This window comes from Xenia sp. Carnegie-2017, unplaced genomic scaffold (assembly GCF_021976095.1).
Source record: "Xenia sp. Carnegie-2017 unplaced genomic scaffold, XeniaSp_v1 HiC_scaffold_20, whole genome shotgun sequence".
Classification (NCBI taxonomy): Eukaryota; Metazoa; Cnidaria; class Anthozoa; order Malacalcyonacea; family Xeniidae; genus Xenia; species Xenia sp. Carnegie-2017.
In genome coordinates this window covers 7992912-8010282 of record NW_025813483.1, presented here as the reverse complement: position 1 = coordinate 8010282, position 17371 = coordinate 7992912, and the positions used below count along the sequence as shown (strand labels likewise).

General features: G+C 36.9%; 2 protein-coding genes across 4 annotated transcripts; one reads left to right on the top strand and one right to left on the bottom strand.

Moving 5' to 3' along the window:
- The first annotated feature begins 425 nt into the window (after positions 1-425).
- On the top strand, positions 426-6979 carry LOC124443130 (probable G-protein coupled receptor CG31760). Of its 2 annotated transcripts, XR_006947497.1 has the most exons (6): positions 426-454; positions 3422-3577; positions 3929-4067; positions 4410-4515; positions 5539-5730; positions 6334-6979. XR_006947497.1 is itself a non-coding variant. In XM_046993660.1 (4 exons), the coding sequence occupies exons 1-4, from the start codon at positions 3850-3852 to the stop codon at positions 6496-6498; spliced, it is 681 nt and encodes a 226-aa protein (XP_046849616.1). In that variant the 5' UTR covers positions 3766-3849; the 3' UTR covers positions 6499-6979. The 2 variants fall into 2 exon arrangements, 1 of the variants encoding a protein (XP_046849616.1); XM_046993660.1 differs by lacking the exons at positions 426-454; positions 3422-3577 and having other exon boundaries at positions 3766-4067.
- On the bottom strand, positions 6164-17362 carry LOC124443136 (UDP-GalNAc:beta-1,3-N-acetylgalactosaminyltransferase 2-like). Of its 2 annotated transcripts, XR_006947502.1 has the most exons (10): positions 12071-12521; positions 11805-11903; positions 11641-11736; positions 9811-9996; positions 9522-9600; positions 8592-8634; positions 7922-8081; positions 7746-7802; positions 7475-7601; positions 6164-6859 (listed from the first exon to the last, which is right to left on the bottom strand). XR_006947502.1 is itself a non-coding variant. In XM_046993671.1 (7 exons), the coding sequence occupies exons 3-6, from the start codon at positions 9554-9556 to the stop codon at positions 7476-7478; spliced, it is 378 nt and encodes a 125-aa protein (XP_046849627.1). In that variant the 5' UTR covers positions 9557-9600; positions 14793-14919; positions 16917-17362; the 3' UTR covers positions 6164-6859; position 7475. The 2 variants fall into 2 exon arrangements, 1 of the variants encoding a protein (XP_046849627.1); XM_046993671.1 differs by lacking the exons at positions 8592-8634; positions 9811-9996; positions 11641-11736; positions 11805-11903; positions 12071-12521 and adding exons at positions 14793-14919; positions 16917-17362.
- Between the last annotated feature and the right edge of the window lie 9 nt (positions 17363-17371).

Sequence of the window (17371 nt, the reverse complement as noted above, 5' to 3'; positions counted from 1 at the left end):
GTTAGGTATGGCTAGTGGTTGGTCATCGTCATTGAGCCTTGTGACACCAGTTCAGTATACGTTAATTGTCCTGAAGACGTTGAGGAGGTTGCTAGTAAAGCGTCACCTAAACCAGAAGTTAGTTTTCATGGTATGCTAACGGATTACGCAAACGTTGTTTGAAAGAAGTTCACATCAAATGGTTATGGTCTCGTTCCATCGTCTTCTGAGAAGGTTTCATGTTCATCCTGTATCTTTCACCAAAGTTACAAATATTGAGTTTTTTATGCTTTTTGAAATTGTCGTTTTATGACTATTATTTTAGAGCATAGATATTGAAGAATCTTGTGGTAGTACAGGTATTTTCAACATTTTTGTTGAAAAATTCTCTAGTTTCAATTCTTCGAAATTTCTCATCTTAATTTTCATCTTTACTTTAGAATCCTTTCGATACGAGAAATCGTCGGGATTTGAGGTACTTTATACGATATATTGAATTTAAGTTTTATAGCGTTAATAACTCTCATCTGTCCATCGTAACTTTGCTATGATTCTATGGATAAATTATGTTTTGTATATAACAGATTATTGATGATCCTACTTCACCTGAAGGTGTTCAGTAAGAACGACGTATGAAGTTACTGTCGTTAATTAACAATATAGCCCTTGATAAAGGGTTGGATGGTCAAAATTATAAATGTCATGGTTGTTCGAGACCAATTGGAATGAGTATGATCAATGAATTCTCGACTTGTTATTTGCTAATAACTCAAATATATTTTTATTTTCAAATTTCTTAGCTTAATAAATGTTATCTTTGTAGAAACTATTATAACAAAGTACATAATACCTTTTTTCCGTGAAGCCCATGGATGCGTTCGTTTATGATGAAAGAGTCATATTGTATAATGAGGCTCTCGTTCATCACGAGAGAGTTATGAGAAAGTTACGTTGTAAAAGGTAATAAATAAAAAACTTATAAACATGCTTAGAATTTTTTTAAGTTATAGTTCAAAAAGGCAGAAGTTGTTTGAACCTTTGAAATATCCTTGGACGTTCTAGTTTTTTTATGAGAAGAATTCTTGTAAAGAAAAAGATAAATTTTGAAAACCAAAAATCCCGTTTTCGGTCCATGCCTCCCGATACCCCGAGATAGTTGAGCACTAGAGCGTCGCATGTTAACTAAGGGAACCACATAATCCTTGTTTGTTTTCCATGAAACATATGTATGGTTTGCTCGTAATACATGAGAAACAGTAAATGGGAGAGTTAAATCAGAAAGATATAAACCGATAAAATTGGTATAAAACATGTTTAAGGTTGTCTTTATTTATAAGTGTCAGAAAAGACAGGGTCATAAGAAGTTAATTGAAACATTGCTTGGTTTGTTTTATGAGAAGAAAACAAAAAGATAAAATTCGAAAGCAAAAAACCCCGTTTTCGGTCCATGCTTCCCGATACCTTCTTAAGCGCAAGGCACTAGAACGCCGCATGTTAACGTTTCGGTAGGATATTTCGGCCCCTCCACGCTATCCTACTTGGGAGATGCCAATAGCAAGCTTCCGCCCATCAGACCCTGAGATCACCTGCGATAGGCTTTGCTCAGGGTACGCAGGGAGTGCGGTCGCCACCGAAGTGTGGGCCCCTAAGGCACTGCATACTATATCGCACCCAGCTTCCACTGCTAGTTGATATCTACTATATGAAGTTTTAGCTTTATATATATATACCAAAATTTAAAGGCGTACGAAAGTTGTGGGATGATTGTTATCGTTACTGCGCATGCCCAGATGATTTCTTTGATAATTTGCGACTAAGTGAGTTAATTGACACAAATGTAGTGCAAGTACATATAGTTGGTCGTTGTCATGACTATGAACAATTACTCGAGTGGACTGCGCATGCTCGAGCTTATGCGCAGACGATTTCTCTATTAAATTGTTACTAAGCATGATATTTACTTCAAAATTGGTGCTAGTAGATGCAGTTGGTCGTCGCCATGACCATGAACTTGGGTAGCTGGTCAAGTTGACTGCGCATGCTCAATGAGACTGCGCATGCGCAGATGATTTGTCTTAAAACGTGTGACTGAGCGAGCTAATTACTCCAAAATCGGTACTAGTACATCCAGTTGGTCGTTACCATGAGCTTGGAGAGTTTGTGGAGTTGACAACGCATGCTCAGATTCTCAATTAATTTGTGACAGAGCGAGCTCTGAAATTGGTGCTTGTAGATGCGCTGAGCAAGTTTTCCATCATATATTTTTGGCATGCTCTTTGTCTACTTAAGCTTGTTTTGACAAATGCATGTGAAACTCGTCAACACTTTGTTACGGCACTCGAAATATCCGTGACAACCTTAAAATGTTTTTATTTTTCTCTACAACTTTATACTTGCATATTGCATGTCATATCCAAGCTTTCCTTTGATTTGACGGAAATGGTTTTATTCACTCTTACATCTTCTGCCTTTATAATTAGTCGATCTGTATTTCTAAACTAATATTTACAAATGCCCCAAGAGAATCTTTTTATTTTATTGGCTCTCTTCTACAAATACAATGCCATGTCCGACTATTTGATTGCACGAATTTTGTAATTTGATCACGTTTTTGACACTTGTGTTTACGATGGGAAAGATGGATTGCTTAAATGTACCTAGTTGTTTATACTACTTGGATCCATAGTTATCCTGTAATGTATACTCTTGTGAAACACCAATGAGCATACGTAGTGTGTCTTCTATAACCTCTATTCTTGTTCTCCACTTCATCATCTATCCATATTTGTTCTTTTTTAGTTCTCAGCTCAACACAACCCTTGTCTGAAGTTCCTAAAACCTTCATCTACCCAAGAAAGATCTCTCGTGGTAACATGTTAGGTATGGCTAGTGGTTGGTCATCGTCATTGAGCCTTGTGACACCAGTTCAGTATACGTTAATTGTCCTGAAGACGTTGAGGAGGTTGCTAGTAAAGCGTCGCCTAAACCAGAAGTTAGTTTTCATGGTATGCTAACGGATTACGCAAACGTTGTTTGAAAGAAGTTCACATGAAATGGTTATGGTCTTGTTCCATCGTCTTCTGAGAAGGTTTCATGTTCATCCTGTATCTTTCACCAAAGTTACAAATATTGAGTTTTTTATGCTTTTTGAAATTGTCGTTTTTATGACTATTATTTTAGAGTATAGACATTGAAGAATCTTGTGGTAGTACAGGTATTTTCAACATTTTTTTGTTGAAAAATTCTCTAGTTTCAGTTCTTCGAAATTTCTCATCTTAATTTTCATCTTTACTTTAGAATCCTTTCGATACGAGAAATCGTCGGGATTTGAGGTACTTTATACGATATATTGAATTTAAGTTTTATAGCGTTAATAACTCTCATCTGTCCATCGTAACTTTGCTATGATTCTATGGATAAATTATGTTTTTGTATATAACAGATTATTGATGATCCTACTTCACCTGATGATCCTCACGCTCTTATTTCGCTATCTGGACTTTAACACAAGATCACGAATATGAGACGATAAAGACAAATTCCGGTTACAAATACAGGCGCTGCGTCAAACCGTGGTTCACTAATGCCTTTGAAATCGGTAAAGTCCTTTATTATTTTGCTTGTAAGCTTTCTTTACAACTGTAAGTTTTTACTCTCCTAAGACTATAGGCACGACCACAACTGATAATCGCCAGGTTGGTATAGTTTCGAGAAGGACTGTTTTTGTTGTTGTTGACTGACGTTTCGACAACCTTAGCGGTAGTCATCTTCAGAGTTTTTGACTATACTAACCTGGACGATCTACATTTACAAACATGTAACGATACTCTCGGGTTCAAACCATTTACTTTGATAATCCCCAGTTTATCTATGGTGAAACTTGTTATAATTCCCATGTATTTTCTTACTCTCTGGAGACTAAATTTTGTATCCCTTTCTTCTTTCCTAGGCGAGGTTTTATTTCTGCTGTGGGGTGTTTGGCTTTGTATCCGTGTACGAAATGCTCCCTCGGCGTACAACGAGAGCAAGTACATCGCCTGGTGTATATATAACACTCTGTTTGTTAAGATCGTAGTTGGTCTTCTGAGGTAAGGCAAAATGTTTGCATCGGTGTTACTGTCATTTTTCATGAAAGGTTGAATTGTTGGAATGTTATTAAACAAAAAGAATGATAGCATATAATGCTATAACCAACAACTAAAAACAATAACGACCTTATCTAACAACATTTGAGAAATTAACCTTCCACTCCTCTTCCTTGTAAACGAGACAAGTCTACTCAAAAGCAGAAGGGCATAAAGGCTCTCTGCCTTTGAGTAGACTTGTCTCGTTTAGAAGAGGAAAATTAAATGTTGTTAGATAAGGTCGTGTGTTTGTATGTTGGTTGCATTAAAAGTTGAATTGTTTTGACAACATTCTCTTTTATTTAGAATTGTTCTAGATAACTTTCACAATCCTGATGTGGCGTATGTCGTAAACAGTTTGTCAACGCATGTCATTGCCACCGTTATGTTGGTTTTGCTCTTTGCTTTCAAGGTAATGGTTGTACTGTTAACTTAGTATTAATTACTGCCGATGAAAGAGGATCTTAAAACCTCTCAAAAGCAGAAATTTGTAATCTAGAGAGCTTCGGGTTTTTGTCAATACGTCTATCTACTGGACCTTTTCTTCGTTGAGTTTTGGCTTTCCATCAATGAACGAGTAAGCGTTTTACGATTGATTATGAAGTGTGTTATGATGCGATTGGCAATGAGCCCGAAAAGAAAATAGAACAAAAGCTTTTTAATAGAACGGCCAAGCCCAACTTGAAGAGCTCTCGAAGATAAACACGTCAGATTATCCTCGATGCCTTATATTTTCTTCATTAAATTTTATTTTTCAAAACTTTAAATTGAATATTGTCGTTGAAACACCATATGGTGAACAAATTAGCGTAAACAAATGGCCAAATATGTCTTGGACGTTCGTTTCAAATATCAAAAGAGATTAGCCAAGGGTTACATTCTCTCATCGAAAGGAATCATGCAGCAGCGAAGATACTTATCTCTTTGTTATGCTTTAGGTCACGCGAAGTCGTTTTCATTAAATTACGAAATGTTTTAGGATACATTACGACACATATTGACTAATGTGGAAGTATGAATGTTATAAAACTGCACGACGCGTTTTTTCAAAGGACATTTCTCTGTTTCGAAGCATACTCAAGTATTCCAGTACATAACATTTAATGCTTAATAAAGTAAATGGTTTGAACCCGGGAGTATCGTTACACGTTTGTAAATGATGATCGTCCAGGTTAATAAAGTCCTGAGAAGGACTGTTTTGTTGTTGACTGACGTTTCGACAACCTTAGCGGTAGTCATCTTCAGAGTCATTTTGACACTGACTCTGAAGGTGACTACCGCTAAGGTTGTCGAAACGTCAGTCAACAACAACAAGTCCTTCTCAGGACTTTCTGGACGATCATCATTTAAACATTAATCTTAAGTCAGTCTGTGTACTTGCTGACCTATACCACCTGCCCTCCTCGATATTAAATTTTTCCTGTCTGTTTTAAAGGTATACTTCTTGAAAAAATACAATGTAAATCAAAGAAGGCGTTCTCGGGGTAGTTCGTCTATAGCCACAACGATGACGGATCTTCGTAAATCACCATTTCATCTCAACCGTTTGGAGGACGGTACTTTGGTGTGCGAAAACGATGAAGAGAAAAGCCGCGAGGGTCTGGAAACTGAGAATATACAACTGAGGGTAAGATGTTTTGGGAATACTGTTTGAGTACAGATTAAAACGAGGATTTTTCGAAGAATGTTCAAAGAAACAATGTCAATGGTTATTGTCTTAAATACAAAGAACGACTCTCCATTTGCAAAGTGGGTGGCCTAGGTTTGAGGGTTAGGGGAGATTTGTCAGATCATCGCAGAGTTGCTAAAGAACGAGTCGATCGTGAGATGCGCCAGGGTCTGACGGGAAGGTATGGGGGAAATGAGTTGAACTTTGGTCCCTGTGATGGTATTCACGTCCAATTACGGTCTTTCAGTTTCTCAAAACTTGAAAATTGAATGTGTGCTCCTTGTGACAGCACATTATGCATTAAGCCATTTATAGGCGCACGTCAAACAACGTGTGAAATATGCTTTTGTTAAACAACTGCCAAAATCTCAACTCACGCAACACGCGAAAGTGATCATTATCACTTGTAGTTGATTATTATCCCCAATTTACAGAGATTATCATCTTCAATATAGAGTAATTATCCTCAATTAAAACCATTGAAATTGTAGCAAAGAATCCGTTAACACTTATGAAATAAGCCGATTTATATTAAAATCATTATCCTTACACTTTTCACAGGAGGAAATACGTGATTTGACTGCGAAACTTGCAGCATGTGAATACAAACAACAACGAGAGCAGAGACGACAACAAGGAAGTCCACAAGAAAACAGCTACATTTCCACGAGTAGCGAGACTCGTCACTCCAGATTCAACAGCGAGACGGAGAGCGCTCAGGGTTGAGAGTCGGAATCTCCCGATAAAATTGGTCAAAAGGTGTCGAACGTTGCCGACAGCTTGACAAGCAACAGTAGCGTGTTCACACGCGAGGAAAGAGGTGGAAGTTTAATAGAAGATATTAAAAACGCTGATCGTTTTATCGCCCTACCAAACGGTAGTAGCGTTTCCGATGAAGAAACTTTAACGGTCATGTCAAACGTTTCTGTTGAATCCTCGTGATATTGAAAAGATTCTTGGAGGAATATGGCCGTGTGTTCTACTGAAGAGAATATTTATGGATCCTGTTTCAGGAAAGATGAGATTTGACAATGAACTGTGGTACAACTTGACTACCACGAAGATGTTTCCACATAAAGATTAACTCCTACGAGAAGAAAGTTAATTATAAACGATCGAATCGACTTACTAAACCTTTCCCACAATAAATATTCAAACGCAAAAAACGACATGCATTTCGTTAAGAAAATGTGAAACATTTTATGCTTATCTCTGATTTTATGACGTTTTCGTCGCTAATGACGTAATTTGACGCTATGACGTAATTTGATCGCAGTCAAGTCTGTACTTATACACTTTACACAATGAGCATTGCAATAAATATTTTACATGAAGTACGCAGGGACATAAGCGAGGCTAATCGAAATCTTTACACCTGCATGGCAAATTTTTAGCAAAATTATTCGGAATTATTTCGATTGTTTTGCAGTTAATGAACACAAAAATATTTGCATAGCAGGAATAATGTCGATATTCAAGCAATAACCATTTTATACAAAACGTTTACACAGCGCTATAGATTTTATTTAATTTAAATTAATGTCGTTCGTAAAAGCCAAAACATTAAATTTGTAATATAGAGAAAATAGATTTAATTAAGTGAAAAAAAGATAAAAAGTTTAATTGAAGCTGTACTTTTCTATCTTTTTGTGTGGATTTGGAATTTTTCTTATCTCCCTCTTCCCCGACATAACTAACGTACCTCAACATTTGCAAGGATTACCGCAGGACATAAAGTTTTCCCATAAATAGAGAAGAGAATCGGCATCCTGCTCGGGCAAGGTAAACATTTCCATCTGACAATCCCCGAAACACGACCATCGCTCATCCTGAAGTATTTGAAATAGAAAGGAAACACCGTCACATGTTCGGCCGCTGGTTCATAAGAACCTGGGCTCGTAAGAGTAAGATCAACATAAAGGATCTTGTTGAACAACCGTCACAAACTTGCAGAGAAGAAAAGGAGATCTTACCTTATAAATTTCAGGAGCAATAGCTGATAACCAAATACCCATAGAGACATCCTCCCCCTTTACACAAGAAAAAAACAAAACATGTGTCAATATCTAGTACTCTGAGAACTACATCTTTACACATCAAGAGGTCACTTTCAACATTGTAATCTCGTCGTGGTTTTTCTATCATATACCTGATAACGTTTTAGAGATTTCTCGTTTTTTGCCAGCCAGTGAACAATATCCGAAGATATAATGCTGCCCGCACCGCAGGCAAATGTCGGATAAGCCACTCCCGGATAATCAGGCTCGGCCCATTTTCCCTGTCTCTCGATCAACCAATCAGTACGAAAGCTGTAAATATGAAGAAGCAATTGCATTTAGAAGCAATAACTACAACTCATATTCTCATACCTTATTTATAGTTTAGTCGCATGGAAAACGCTAATTCGTATGTTTGCAATCTCGTTTCTGTTTTACTTGAAAAATATTATAAATTTGGCAATTCCTAATGCCCAAAACATGATATCTCAAAAGGATTTTCACTATGTCAATAAAATCTTTAGAATGGACTCAGTATAAAGTAGATGGTTTGAACCCGGGAGTATCGTTACATGTTTGTAGATGTACATCGTCCAGGTTAGTAGAGTCCTGAGAAGTGTTGTTGCTGTTGGTGTTGACTAACATTTCGACAATCTTAGCAGTAGTATTTTTGACTCTGAAGATGACTACCGCTAAGGTTGTCGAAACTTCAGTCAACATCAACACCAACAGTCCTTCTCAAGACTCTACTAACCTGGACGATCTACATCTACAAACACGTACACAGAATATTGTGTACTGACGGAGTTGAGCTAAACTAACCTTCCCCACCAGACGTGTTTTTTAAATTATGACTTTCCATTTCCTAAAAATATCAAATATTTCTTCAGTCGTGAAGTTCTTCGGTACACTATTAAAGATATAAAGCTTAATTAAAGACACCCTTACAAATCGCTTGATTGAGTAAAATCTTTAGATTGAGTCAAAAATCATCTGTGCAGCTTGTATACTTCCGGAGGTAATTAATGTTGAAATCGACTCTATACTGAGCATGCGCAATTTCTATTTCCTCGTGCTTTTATTGTAGAGACTCGGGACGAGGCTCATTCCAAAGCTCTCAATGAGAGGTCTGGGATGGTGTAAAAATCATCTCCACAGCATGGTTTAAGAGTGGCGTAAGGGTGTTTTAAGGGTGGTTTAAGGGTAGAGTAAGGATGTTTTAAGGGTAGCGTAAAATGTTTTAAGGGAGTTTTAAGGGTAGCTTCAGCGTGGTTTAAAGGTGGTCCAAGGCTTTAAGTTACGCTTCGCTACCCTAGACTACGGTTAAACCACCCTTAAACTACCCTTAAGCCCCTCTAAAACCACATCTCAACCATTTTAAAAACCACGCTTAAGCCACCAGATTGATATACTCCAAAATCCCAAGATACATCTACGTACTCCAAAATCCCAAGATACCTCTACATACTCCCAACTCCCAAGTTACCTCTACGTACTCCCAACTCCCAAGTTACCTCTACGTACTCCCAACTCCCAAGTTACCTCTACGTACTCCCAACTCCCAAGTTACCTCTACGTACTCCCAACTCCCAAGTTACCTCTACGTACTCCCAACTCCCAAGTTACCTCTACGTACTCCCAACTCCCAAGTTACCTCTACGTACTCCCAACTCCCAAGTTACCTCTACGTACTCCCAACTCCCAAGATACCAACACGTATTTTCTATTATTTATTGAAGAGCTTTCACAAACCTGTAAGATGGTCTCCAGGTTAACAAAACAATCATCGTCAGTTTTCATTACAAAGGAAAAACTTAAAGTCGCCGAGAGCCTATTTAAAAAGAAAAGCCGACATGAAGCAAGATCAATATGACATATGACGACTGATGTCGTAGGTAAGGAGATACTGGCGAGATGAATTATACACTAATGCAAGTTATTTGGGCAAAAATAATGTTTAAAGTTGATTTGAGACTGTCCACTTATCGCCAGAAATTTCACAGTGGCATGAAAAATATAAAAGTCTCAGACACTCTCTTACCACGAGAAAAACTGAAGCAACTGGGATGGAAGATTTCTGTAAACATCGACATTTGAAACAAAAGAATATCAGAAATAGTTCTGCTTTCTTTAAGTAAACGTTCATTCTCATCGTCTTTCAATCGCTGCCACTCCGACATTCGAGTTTCTTCTTCCTCTTTTGTCACGACTCTCTTCCCCGGAGAATCTACGGAGGATTGCAAGTTGCTACAGACTTTAAAGAAATTTATTCATAAAGCATTGTACCATCTTTTCTTTTAATATTTGGTGAGGGAATATTAGTGTTTGGCACTAGGCTTTAAACTTCATATGAGTCTGCACAGTCCATTTGACAAATTTTTCAATTTCATAGTCATGGTAACGACAAGCTGGATCTATTTTCATCGCTTTCTGAGTGATTAAATCGTTTGGTCACATAAATGTACGCAAAATCATCTGAGCATGCGCAGTACGCTTGGAAATGCGCAGTACAAGCAAAGTCTATTTGACCAATTGTCTGAGTAAACGATCATGGAAATGACCAACTGCATTTATTAGAATCAATTAGGGAGTAGATAACTTGCTTACTAACAAATTATTAAAGATATCAACTGAGCATGCGCAGTTCACTTGACAGTTTTTGACTTCATAGTTATGGCAACGACCAGCTGCATCTACAAGCACCGAATTTGAAGTAAATAGCATGCTTAGTAACAATTAAATGGATAAATCATCTGCGCATGCGCAGGTGCATGCGCAGTACATTCGACCAATTGTTTATAGTCATGGCAACGACTAACTATATGTACTTGCACTATATTTGTGGCAATTAGCTCACTTAGTCGCAAATTATCAAAGAAATCATCTGGGCATGCGCAGTAGTGACTTTAATAATACCGCAACTTTCGTAAGCCTCTGAATTTTTGTATATATATATAAAGCCAATATTAGGTATAGTAGATGTCAACTAGCAGTGGAAGCTGGGTGCGATATGTATGCAGTGGCTTAGGGGTCCAGACGTTTCGGGTCGCGACCGCACTCTCCCTGCGTACCCCGAGCAAAGCCTATCGCAGGTGATCTCGGGTCTGATGGGCGGAAGCTTGCTATTGCATCTCCCAAGTAGGATAGCGTGGAGGGCCGAAATCTCCTACCGAAACGTTAACATGCGGCGTTCTAGTGCCTCGGCTTAAGCAGGTATCGGGAAGCATGGACCGAAAACGGGTTTTGCTTTTGAATTTAATCTTTTTTTGTATAAAAGAAACTAGAACATTCAAGGATATTGCAAAAGTTAAAAAATTCCGCCTTAATGACTTATAATTTAAACCAACTGTAAATATGTTTATACGCTTTTACATGTTAACTTTTACAAGGTAACTATCTCATAACTCTCGTGATGAACGAGAGCCTCCTTATACAATATAACTCTCATATCATGAACAAAAGTATCCATGAGCTTCATGGAAAAATGGATTATCTAATTCTTATAATAGATTTTACAAAGTTAGCATTTAATAAGCCAAGCCATTTGTATCGTTTAAATCAGGTCAGTAGAGTCCTGAGAAGGACTGCTGGTGTTGATGTTGACTGACGTTTCGACAACTTTAGTGGTAGTTATCTTCAGAGTCAAGTGAGGAGTAAACGTCAGGTTTGCCATATTTGTTATCTGCTTGCAGACGTTTACTCCTCACTCGACTTTGAAGATGACAACCACTAAGGTTGTCGAAACATCAGTCAACATCAACACCAACAGCCCTTCTCAGCACTCTACTAACCTGTACAAACATGATAACGATACTCCCGAGCTCAAACAATTCACTTGAATATTTTGATAAATTATCGACTTGTTACTCACCTTTGGCAAAATAAAGTTTTCAATTGCTTTAAACGACGAACCGTTTTCTGTTGTACCAGGGTCTTGGAAAGAGAAATAAACAGATATAATTTCGCTCTGAAACGAGATAAAACAATTTAGATCAAATAACTTGTAAACGGTATTTATAAACTGCATGGTTTAACCTTAGTTGTTCTGTCGTAGAGTCGAACAGAAGAGTTTCTTTTTGAATTCAACGATGATAAAGAGATGCCAAGACGAGTCAAAATAATGGGACGGATGATCTGTATAAAAATAATTGTATTGTATTGCCAACCCAAATTTTACTCCTGAAGCCAAACAGACACTTTATGCAACAGGTTTCAGACTTTGTTCAGAAGGTCCCAAAGTTCAATGCAACAGTGTCCGTTGAGCAGTTCTTAATGGCTACAAATAACTAACTAATACTCACATCAAAGTCCCATCCGATAGATCCACTGTGAAAATATCTCAAATTTTCTTCATTTGCTCGTTTGTAAGCAATTACTTCATTTTCGTAGTCTAAACATCAATATGACAAACATATAAACACGTTTGATCATGCACTCGTTCCAGCCTCTATGACGGTAAAATCTCCATGAGAGATAGCAACACATATTTCCATCAAGACTGTCTGATCTTCGCTACAAATACATACAGCAATGATAAATTCGCAGCAGTGGCTGATTAATAATTATGGAGCATGTAGGCTAAGGCAAAATTACGAGGCCTGGTGATATTTAATCCCTCCACTAAGCTCAGTCTCTTGACAACGTTTGCGTTCTTTACGTTCCTTTGCCTTTGCATTTCCTAGCTTGCGTTTGTAACACATAGTGTGAACGATACAAAAGAAATTAATAGTTCAAAATAAACTTTAAAATTATCAAAACAGTCTGCAGAAATAGGAAATCCTCGTCAGTTCTTAGCCTCGCGCATTTAAACACTAGATGGTACGAAAGTCTTTTTCGTCGATATTCAATCGCACGTACGGTTTTCAACATCATAAATGGTCTAAAAACGGCACTTTTAGCAAGTTCCAAGCAGCAAAAAGTAAAAACTAACAATGTCTTGGTTTACTTTTCGTAATGAGTAATCCGCAACTGATTAACTTTAAATATCACATGTATAGTAGGTTATGTTCGACGTTTGTAAATATGTGCCTCGTTAGTTTATCGCCTGCATCGAGATTCCAACGTCATATTGTTTTATATCGGCTTTTTCAGGCGCCAAACCTCACAACTATCAAATCAAAAGTAAATTTTCAAACTTGGAGATGATCACAGCAATTACCGGCACCTTACAAACGACTTATTCACAATACAAACAAACGATCAACTAAAAACATTACACTTCAAACTAATTCACAATGACAATACACAATTGACACCCACACTACAACTAAAAACGTCACACCTAAATCACACATCACAACTAAAAATAAAATATTTCACTTCACACTAATCCACAATGACAATACACATTTCCTGCACATTTCCTGTACACACAATACAATGACGTAAGAACCAGACAACAAATACGGCTAACCTGACGTTTACTCCTCATTTGACTCTGAAGATGACTACCGCTAAGGTTGTCGAAACGTCAGTCAACAACATCAAAAACAGTCCTTCTCAGGACTTTATTAACCTGGACGATCATCATTTACAAACATATAACGATACTCCCGGGTTCAAACCATTTACTTTATTAAAGACATACGTTGTAAACGTTCTCTGGTATTGAAGAAATACGTTGTAAACGTTCTCTGGTATTGAAGAAATACGTTGTAAACGTTCTCTGGTATTGAAGAAATACGTTGTAAACGTTCTCTGGTATTGAAGAAATACGTTGTAAACGTTCTCTGGTATTGAAGAAATACGTTGTAAACGTTCTCTGGTATTGAAGACATACGTTGTAAACGTTCTCTGGTATTGAAGAAATACGTTGTAAACGTTCTCTGGTATTGAAGAAATACGTTGTAAACGTTCTCTGGTATTGAAGAAATACGTTTTAAACGTTCTCTGGTATTGAAGAAATACGTTTTAAACGTTCTCTGGTATTGAAGAAATACGTTGTAAACGTTCTCTGGTATTGAAGAAATACGTTGTAAACGTTCTCTGGTATTGAAGACATACGTTGTAAACGTTCTCTGGTATTGAAGAAATACGTTGTAAACGTTCTCTGGTATTGAAGAAATACGTTGTAAACGTTCTCTGGTATTGAAGAAATACGTTTTAAACGTTCTCTGGTATTGAAGAAATACGTTTTAAACGTTCTCTGGTATTGAAGAAATACGTTGTAAACGTTCTCTGGTATTGAAGAAATACGTTGTAAACGTTCTCTGGTATTGAAGAAATACGTTGTAAACGTTCTCTGGTATTGAAGAAATACTTTGTAAACGTTCTCTGGTATTGAAAAAATACGTTGTAAACGTTCTCTGGTATTGAAGAAATACGTTTTAAACGTTCTCTGGTATTGAAGAAATACGTTTTAAACGTTCTCTGGTATTGAAGAAATACGTTGTAAACGTTCTCTGGTATTGAAGAAATACGTTGTAAACGTTCTCTGGTATTGAAGACATACGTTGTAAACGTTCTCTGGTATTGAAGAAATACGTTGTAAACGTTCTCTGGTATTGAAGAAATACGTTGTAAACGTTCTCTGGTATTGAAGAAATACGTTTTAAACGTTCTCTGGTATTGAAGAAATACGTTTTAAACGTTCTCTGGTATTGAAGAAATACGTTGTAAACGTTCTCTGGTATTGAAGAAATACGTTGTAAACGTTCTCTGGTATTGAAGAAATACGTTGTAAACGTTCTCTGGTATTGAAGACATACTTTGTAAACGTTCTCTGGTATTGAAAAATACGTTGTAAACGTTCTCTGGTATTGAAGAAATACGTTGTAAACGTTCTCTGGTATTGAAGAAATACGTTGTAAACGTTCTCTGGTATTGAAGAAATACGTTGTAAACGTTCTCTGGTATTAAAGAAATTCGTTGTAAACGCGACAGGCCAATTTGAAACACTGTTCTACACTTTACCTTCACAAATATTGTGTTTGCTGTAACGTTTCACACGCTAAGTAGCTCTAATTGAATACAAAACACACTACAGCTACCCTCAAGAAAATTCAGTGTTTTCCCTGTGCTTACCTTTTATTTAGAGATGAATGTCGTCTTGCATAGCCAACCCATGATTCACGTAAACTTTGCCTCAAATCAAAGTTGCCGCGCGATGAAAGTATTCCAACGACCAAATCATAATGAGAATAATTCTCTGCTGTCAAGAACATTATTTTAAAACATTAAAGAAAACAAGTGGAAACACAAATACAAAAATGGACTATGTAGGATAAAGTTTTTAGATAACATGGTTAAATAACACTAGCGAAAGTTTCAATAAAAGATCACTCTTGATGAAAACATAAGACTGGAGTATATAAGGACTCAAGATTCAACATCAGATCACTCCTGATGAAGACACTAGACTGGAGTATATAAAGACTCAAGATTCAACATCAGATCTCTCCAGATGAAGACATTAGTCTGGAGTATATAAGGACTCAAGATTCAACATCACATCACTCCTGATGAAGACACTAGACTGGAGTATATAACGACTCAAGATTCAACATCAGATCACTCCTGATGAAAACATAAGACTGGAGTATATAAGGACTCAAGTTTCAACATCAAATCACTCCTGATGAAGACACTAGACTGGAGTATATAAGGACTCAAGTTTCAACATCAGATCACTCCTGATGAAGACACTAGACTGGAGTATATAAGGACTCAAGATTCAACATCAGATCACTCCTGATGAAAACATAAGACTGGAGTAAATAAGGACTCAAGATTCAACATCAGATCACTCTGATGAAGACACTAGACTGGAGTATATAAGGACTCAAGATTCAACATCAGATCACTCCTGATGAAAACATAAGACTGGAGTATATAAGGACTCAAGTTTCAACATCAGATCACTCCTGATGAAGACACTAGACTGGAGTATATAAGGACTCAAGATTCAACATCAGATCACTCCTGATGAAGACACTAGACTGGAGTATATAAGGACTCAAGATTCAACATCAGATCACTCCTGATGAAAACATAAGACTGGAGTATATAAGGACTCAAGTTTCAACATCAAATCACTCCTGATGAAGACACTAGACTGGAGTATATAAGGACTCAAGTTTCAACATCAGATCACTCCTGATGAAGACACTAGACTGGAGTATATAAGGACTCAAGATTCAACATCAGATCACTCCTGATGAAAACATAAGACTGGAGTATATAAGGACTCAAGATTCAACATCAGATCACTCCTGATGAAGACACTAGACTGGAGTATATAAGGACTCAAGATTCAACATCAGATCACTCCTGATGAAAACATAAGACTGGAGTATATAAGGACTCAAGTTTCAACATCAGATCACTCCTGATGAAGACACTAGACTGGAGTATATAAGACTAAAGTTTCAACATCAGATCACTCCTGATGAAGACACTAGACTGGAGTATATAAGGACTCAAGATTCAACATCAGATCACTCCTGATGAAAACATAAGACTGGAGTATATAAGGACTCAAGATTCAACATCAGATCACTCCTGATGAAGACACTAGACTGGAGTATATAAGGACTCAAGATTCAACATCAGATCACTCCTGATGAAAACATAAGACTGGAGTATATAAGGACTCAAGTTTCAACATCAGATCACTCCTGATGAAGACACTAGACTGGAGTATATAAGGACTAAAGTTTCAACATCAGATCACTCCTGATGAAGACACTAGACTGGAGTATATAAGGACTCAAGATTCAACATCAGATCACTCCTGATGAAAACATAAGACTGGAGTATATAAGGACTCAAGATTCAACATCAGATCACTCCTGATGAAAACATAAGACTGGAGTATATAAGGACTCAAGTTTCAACATCAGATCACTCCTGATGAAGACACTAGACTGGAGTATATAAGGACTCAAGTTTCAACATCAGATCACTCCTGATGAAGACACTAGACTGGAGTATATAAAGACTCAAGTTTCAACATCAGATCACTCCTGATGAAGACACTACGCTAGAGTATATGTAAACTCATCTTTCAAAACATATCGTTTATACTCAAGATATTAGATAGACGTACGACAATCTATAATGTCATATAAATCACGATAAAAAATCTGGTCCCCGGAGTCGACATGCTATCAGGCAGGCAACAAACAAAGATGAGATAGCTGTACAAACCTGTATTATCGCAGCAAAGCTTCAAATCTTTAACAACAAGATGATTATAGATGTATAACACGAAAATAGCGATCAATATTAGTAAAGTTGGCTTAAGGATGTCATTTAATGTAAACATAAGTTGAAATTAAACAGTTACAATTAACTATAGCGTATAAATATCTTTCCCTATGTAAAATAATCTATACATTATCCTCAATAACGAACTATACACATTGTTGCATTTTAATATATACGAACTTTGACCTCGGGTGTGTTGCGGAAACGTCATGTAAGGAGTCTTAAAGCATCAATATAAATTAGCAAACTTTGTGATCTATGTTACTTATTGAACTTAAATTGAGCAATACAAAAATCTTAATCTTCAACAAAACATATCCAAAATATTACTATGAATGTATAAAAAGTATAGAATCGCTAAAAAGATCACATTTGCACGCTTATTCAAAAACTCT

Excerpts from the sequence above, each read along its gene's own strand:
- LOC124443130 (XM_046993660.1), top strand. The coding sequence starts at position 3,850 with ATGGTGAAACTTGTTATAATTCCCATGTATTTTCTTACTCTCTGGAGA. Across the intron at positions 4,516-5,538 it reads TTTTGCTCTTTGCTTTCAAG|GTATACTTCTTGAAAAAATA; the intron begins GTAATGGTTGTA and ends TCTGTTTTAAAG. Across the intron at positions 5,731-6,333 it reads CTGAGAATATACAACTGAGG|GAGGAAATACGTGATTTGAC; the intron begins GTAAGATGTTTT and ends CACTTTTCACAG.
- LOC124443136 (XM_046993671.1), bottom strand. The coding sequence starts at position 9,556 with ATGATTGTTTTGTTAACCTGGAGACCATCTTACAG. Across the intron at positions 8,082-9,521 it reads ACCTGGAGACCATCTTACAG|CTTTCGTACTGATTGGTTGA; the intron begins GTTTGTGAAAGC and ends TCATATTTACAG. Across the intron at positions 7,602-7,745 it reads TTGCTCCTGAAATTTATAAG|GATGAGCGATGGTCGTGTTT; the intron begins GTAAGATCTCCT and ends CAAATACTTCAG.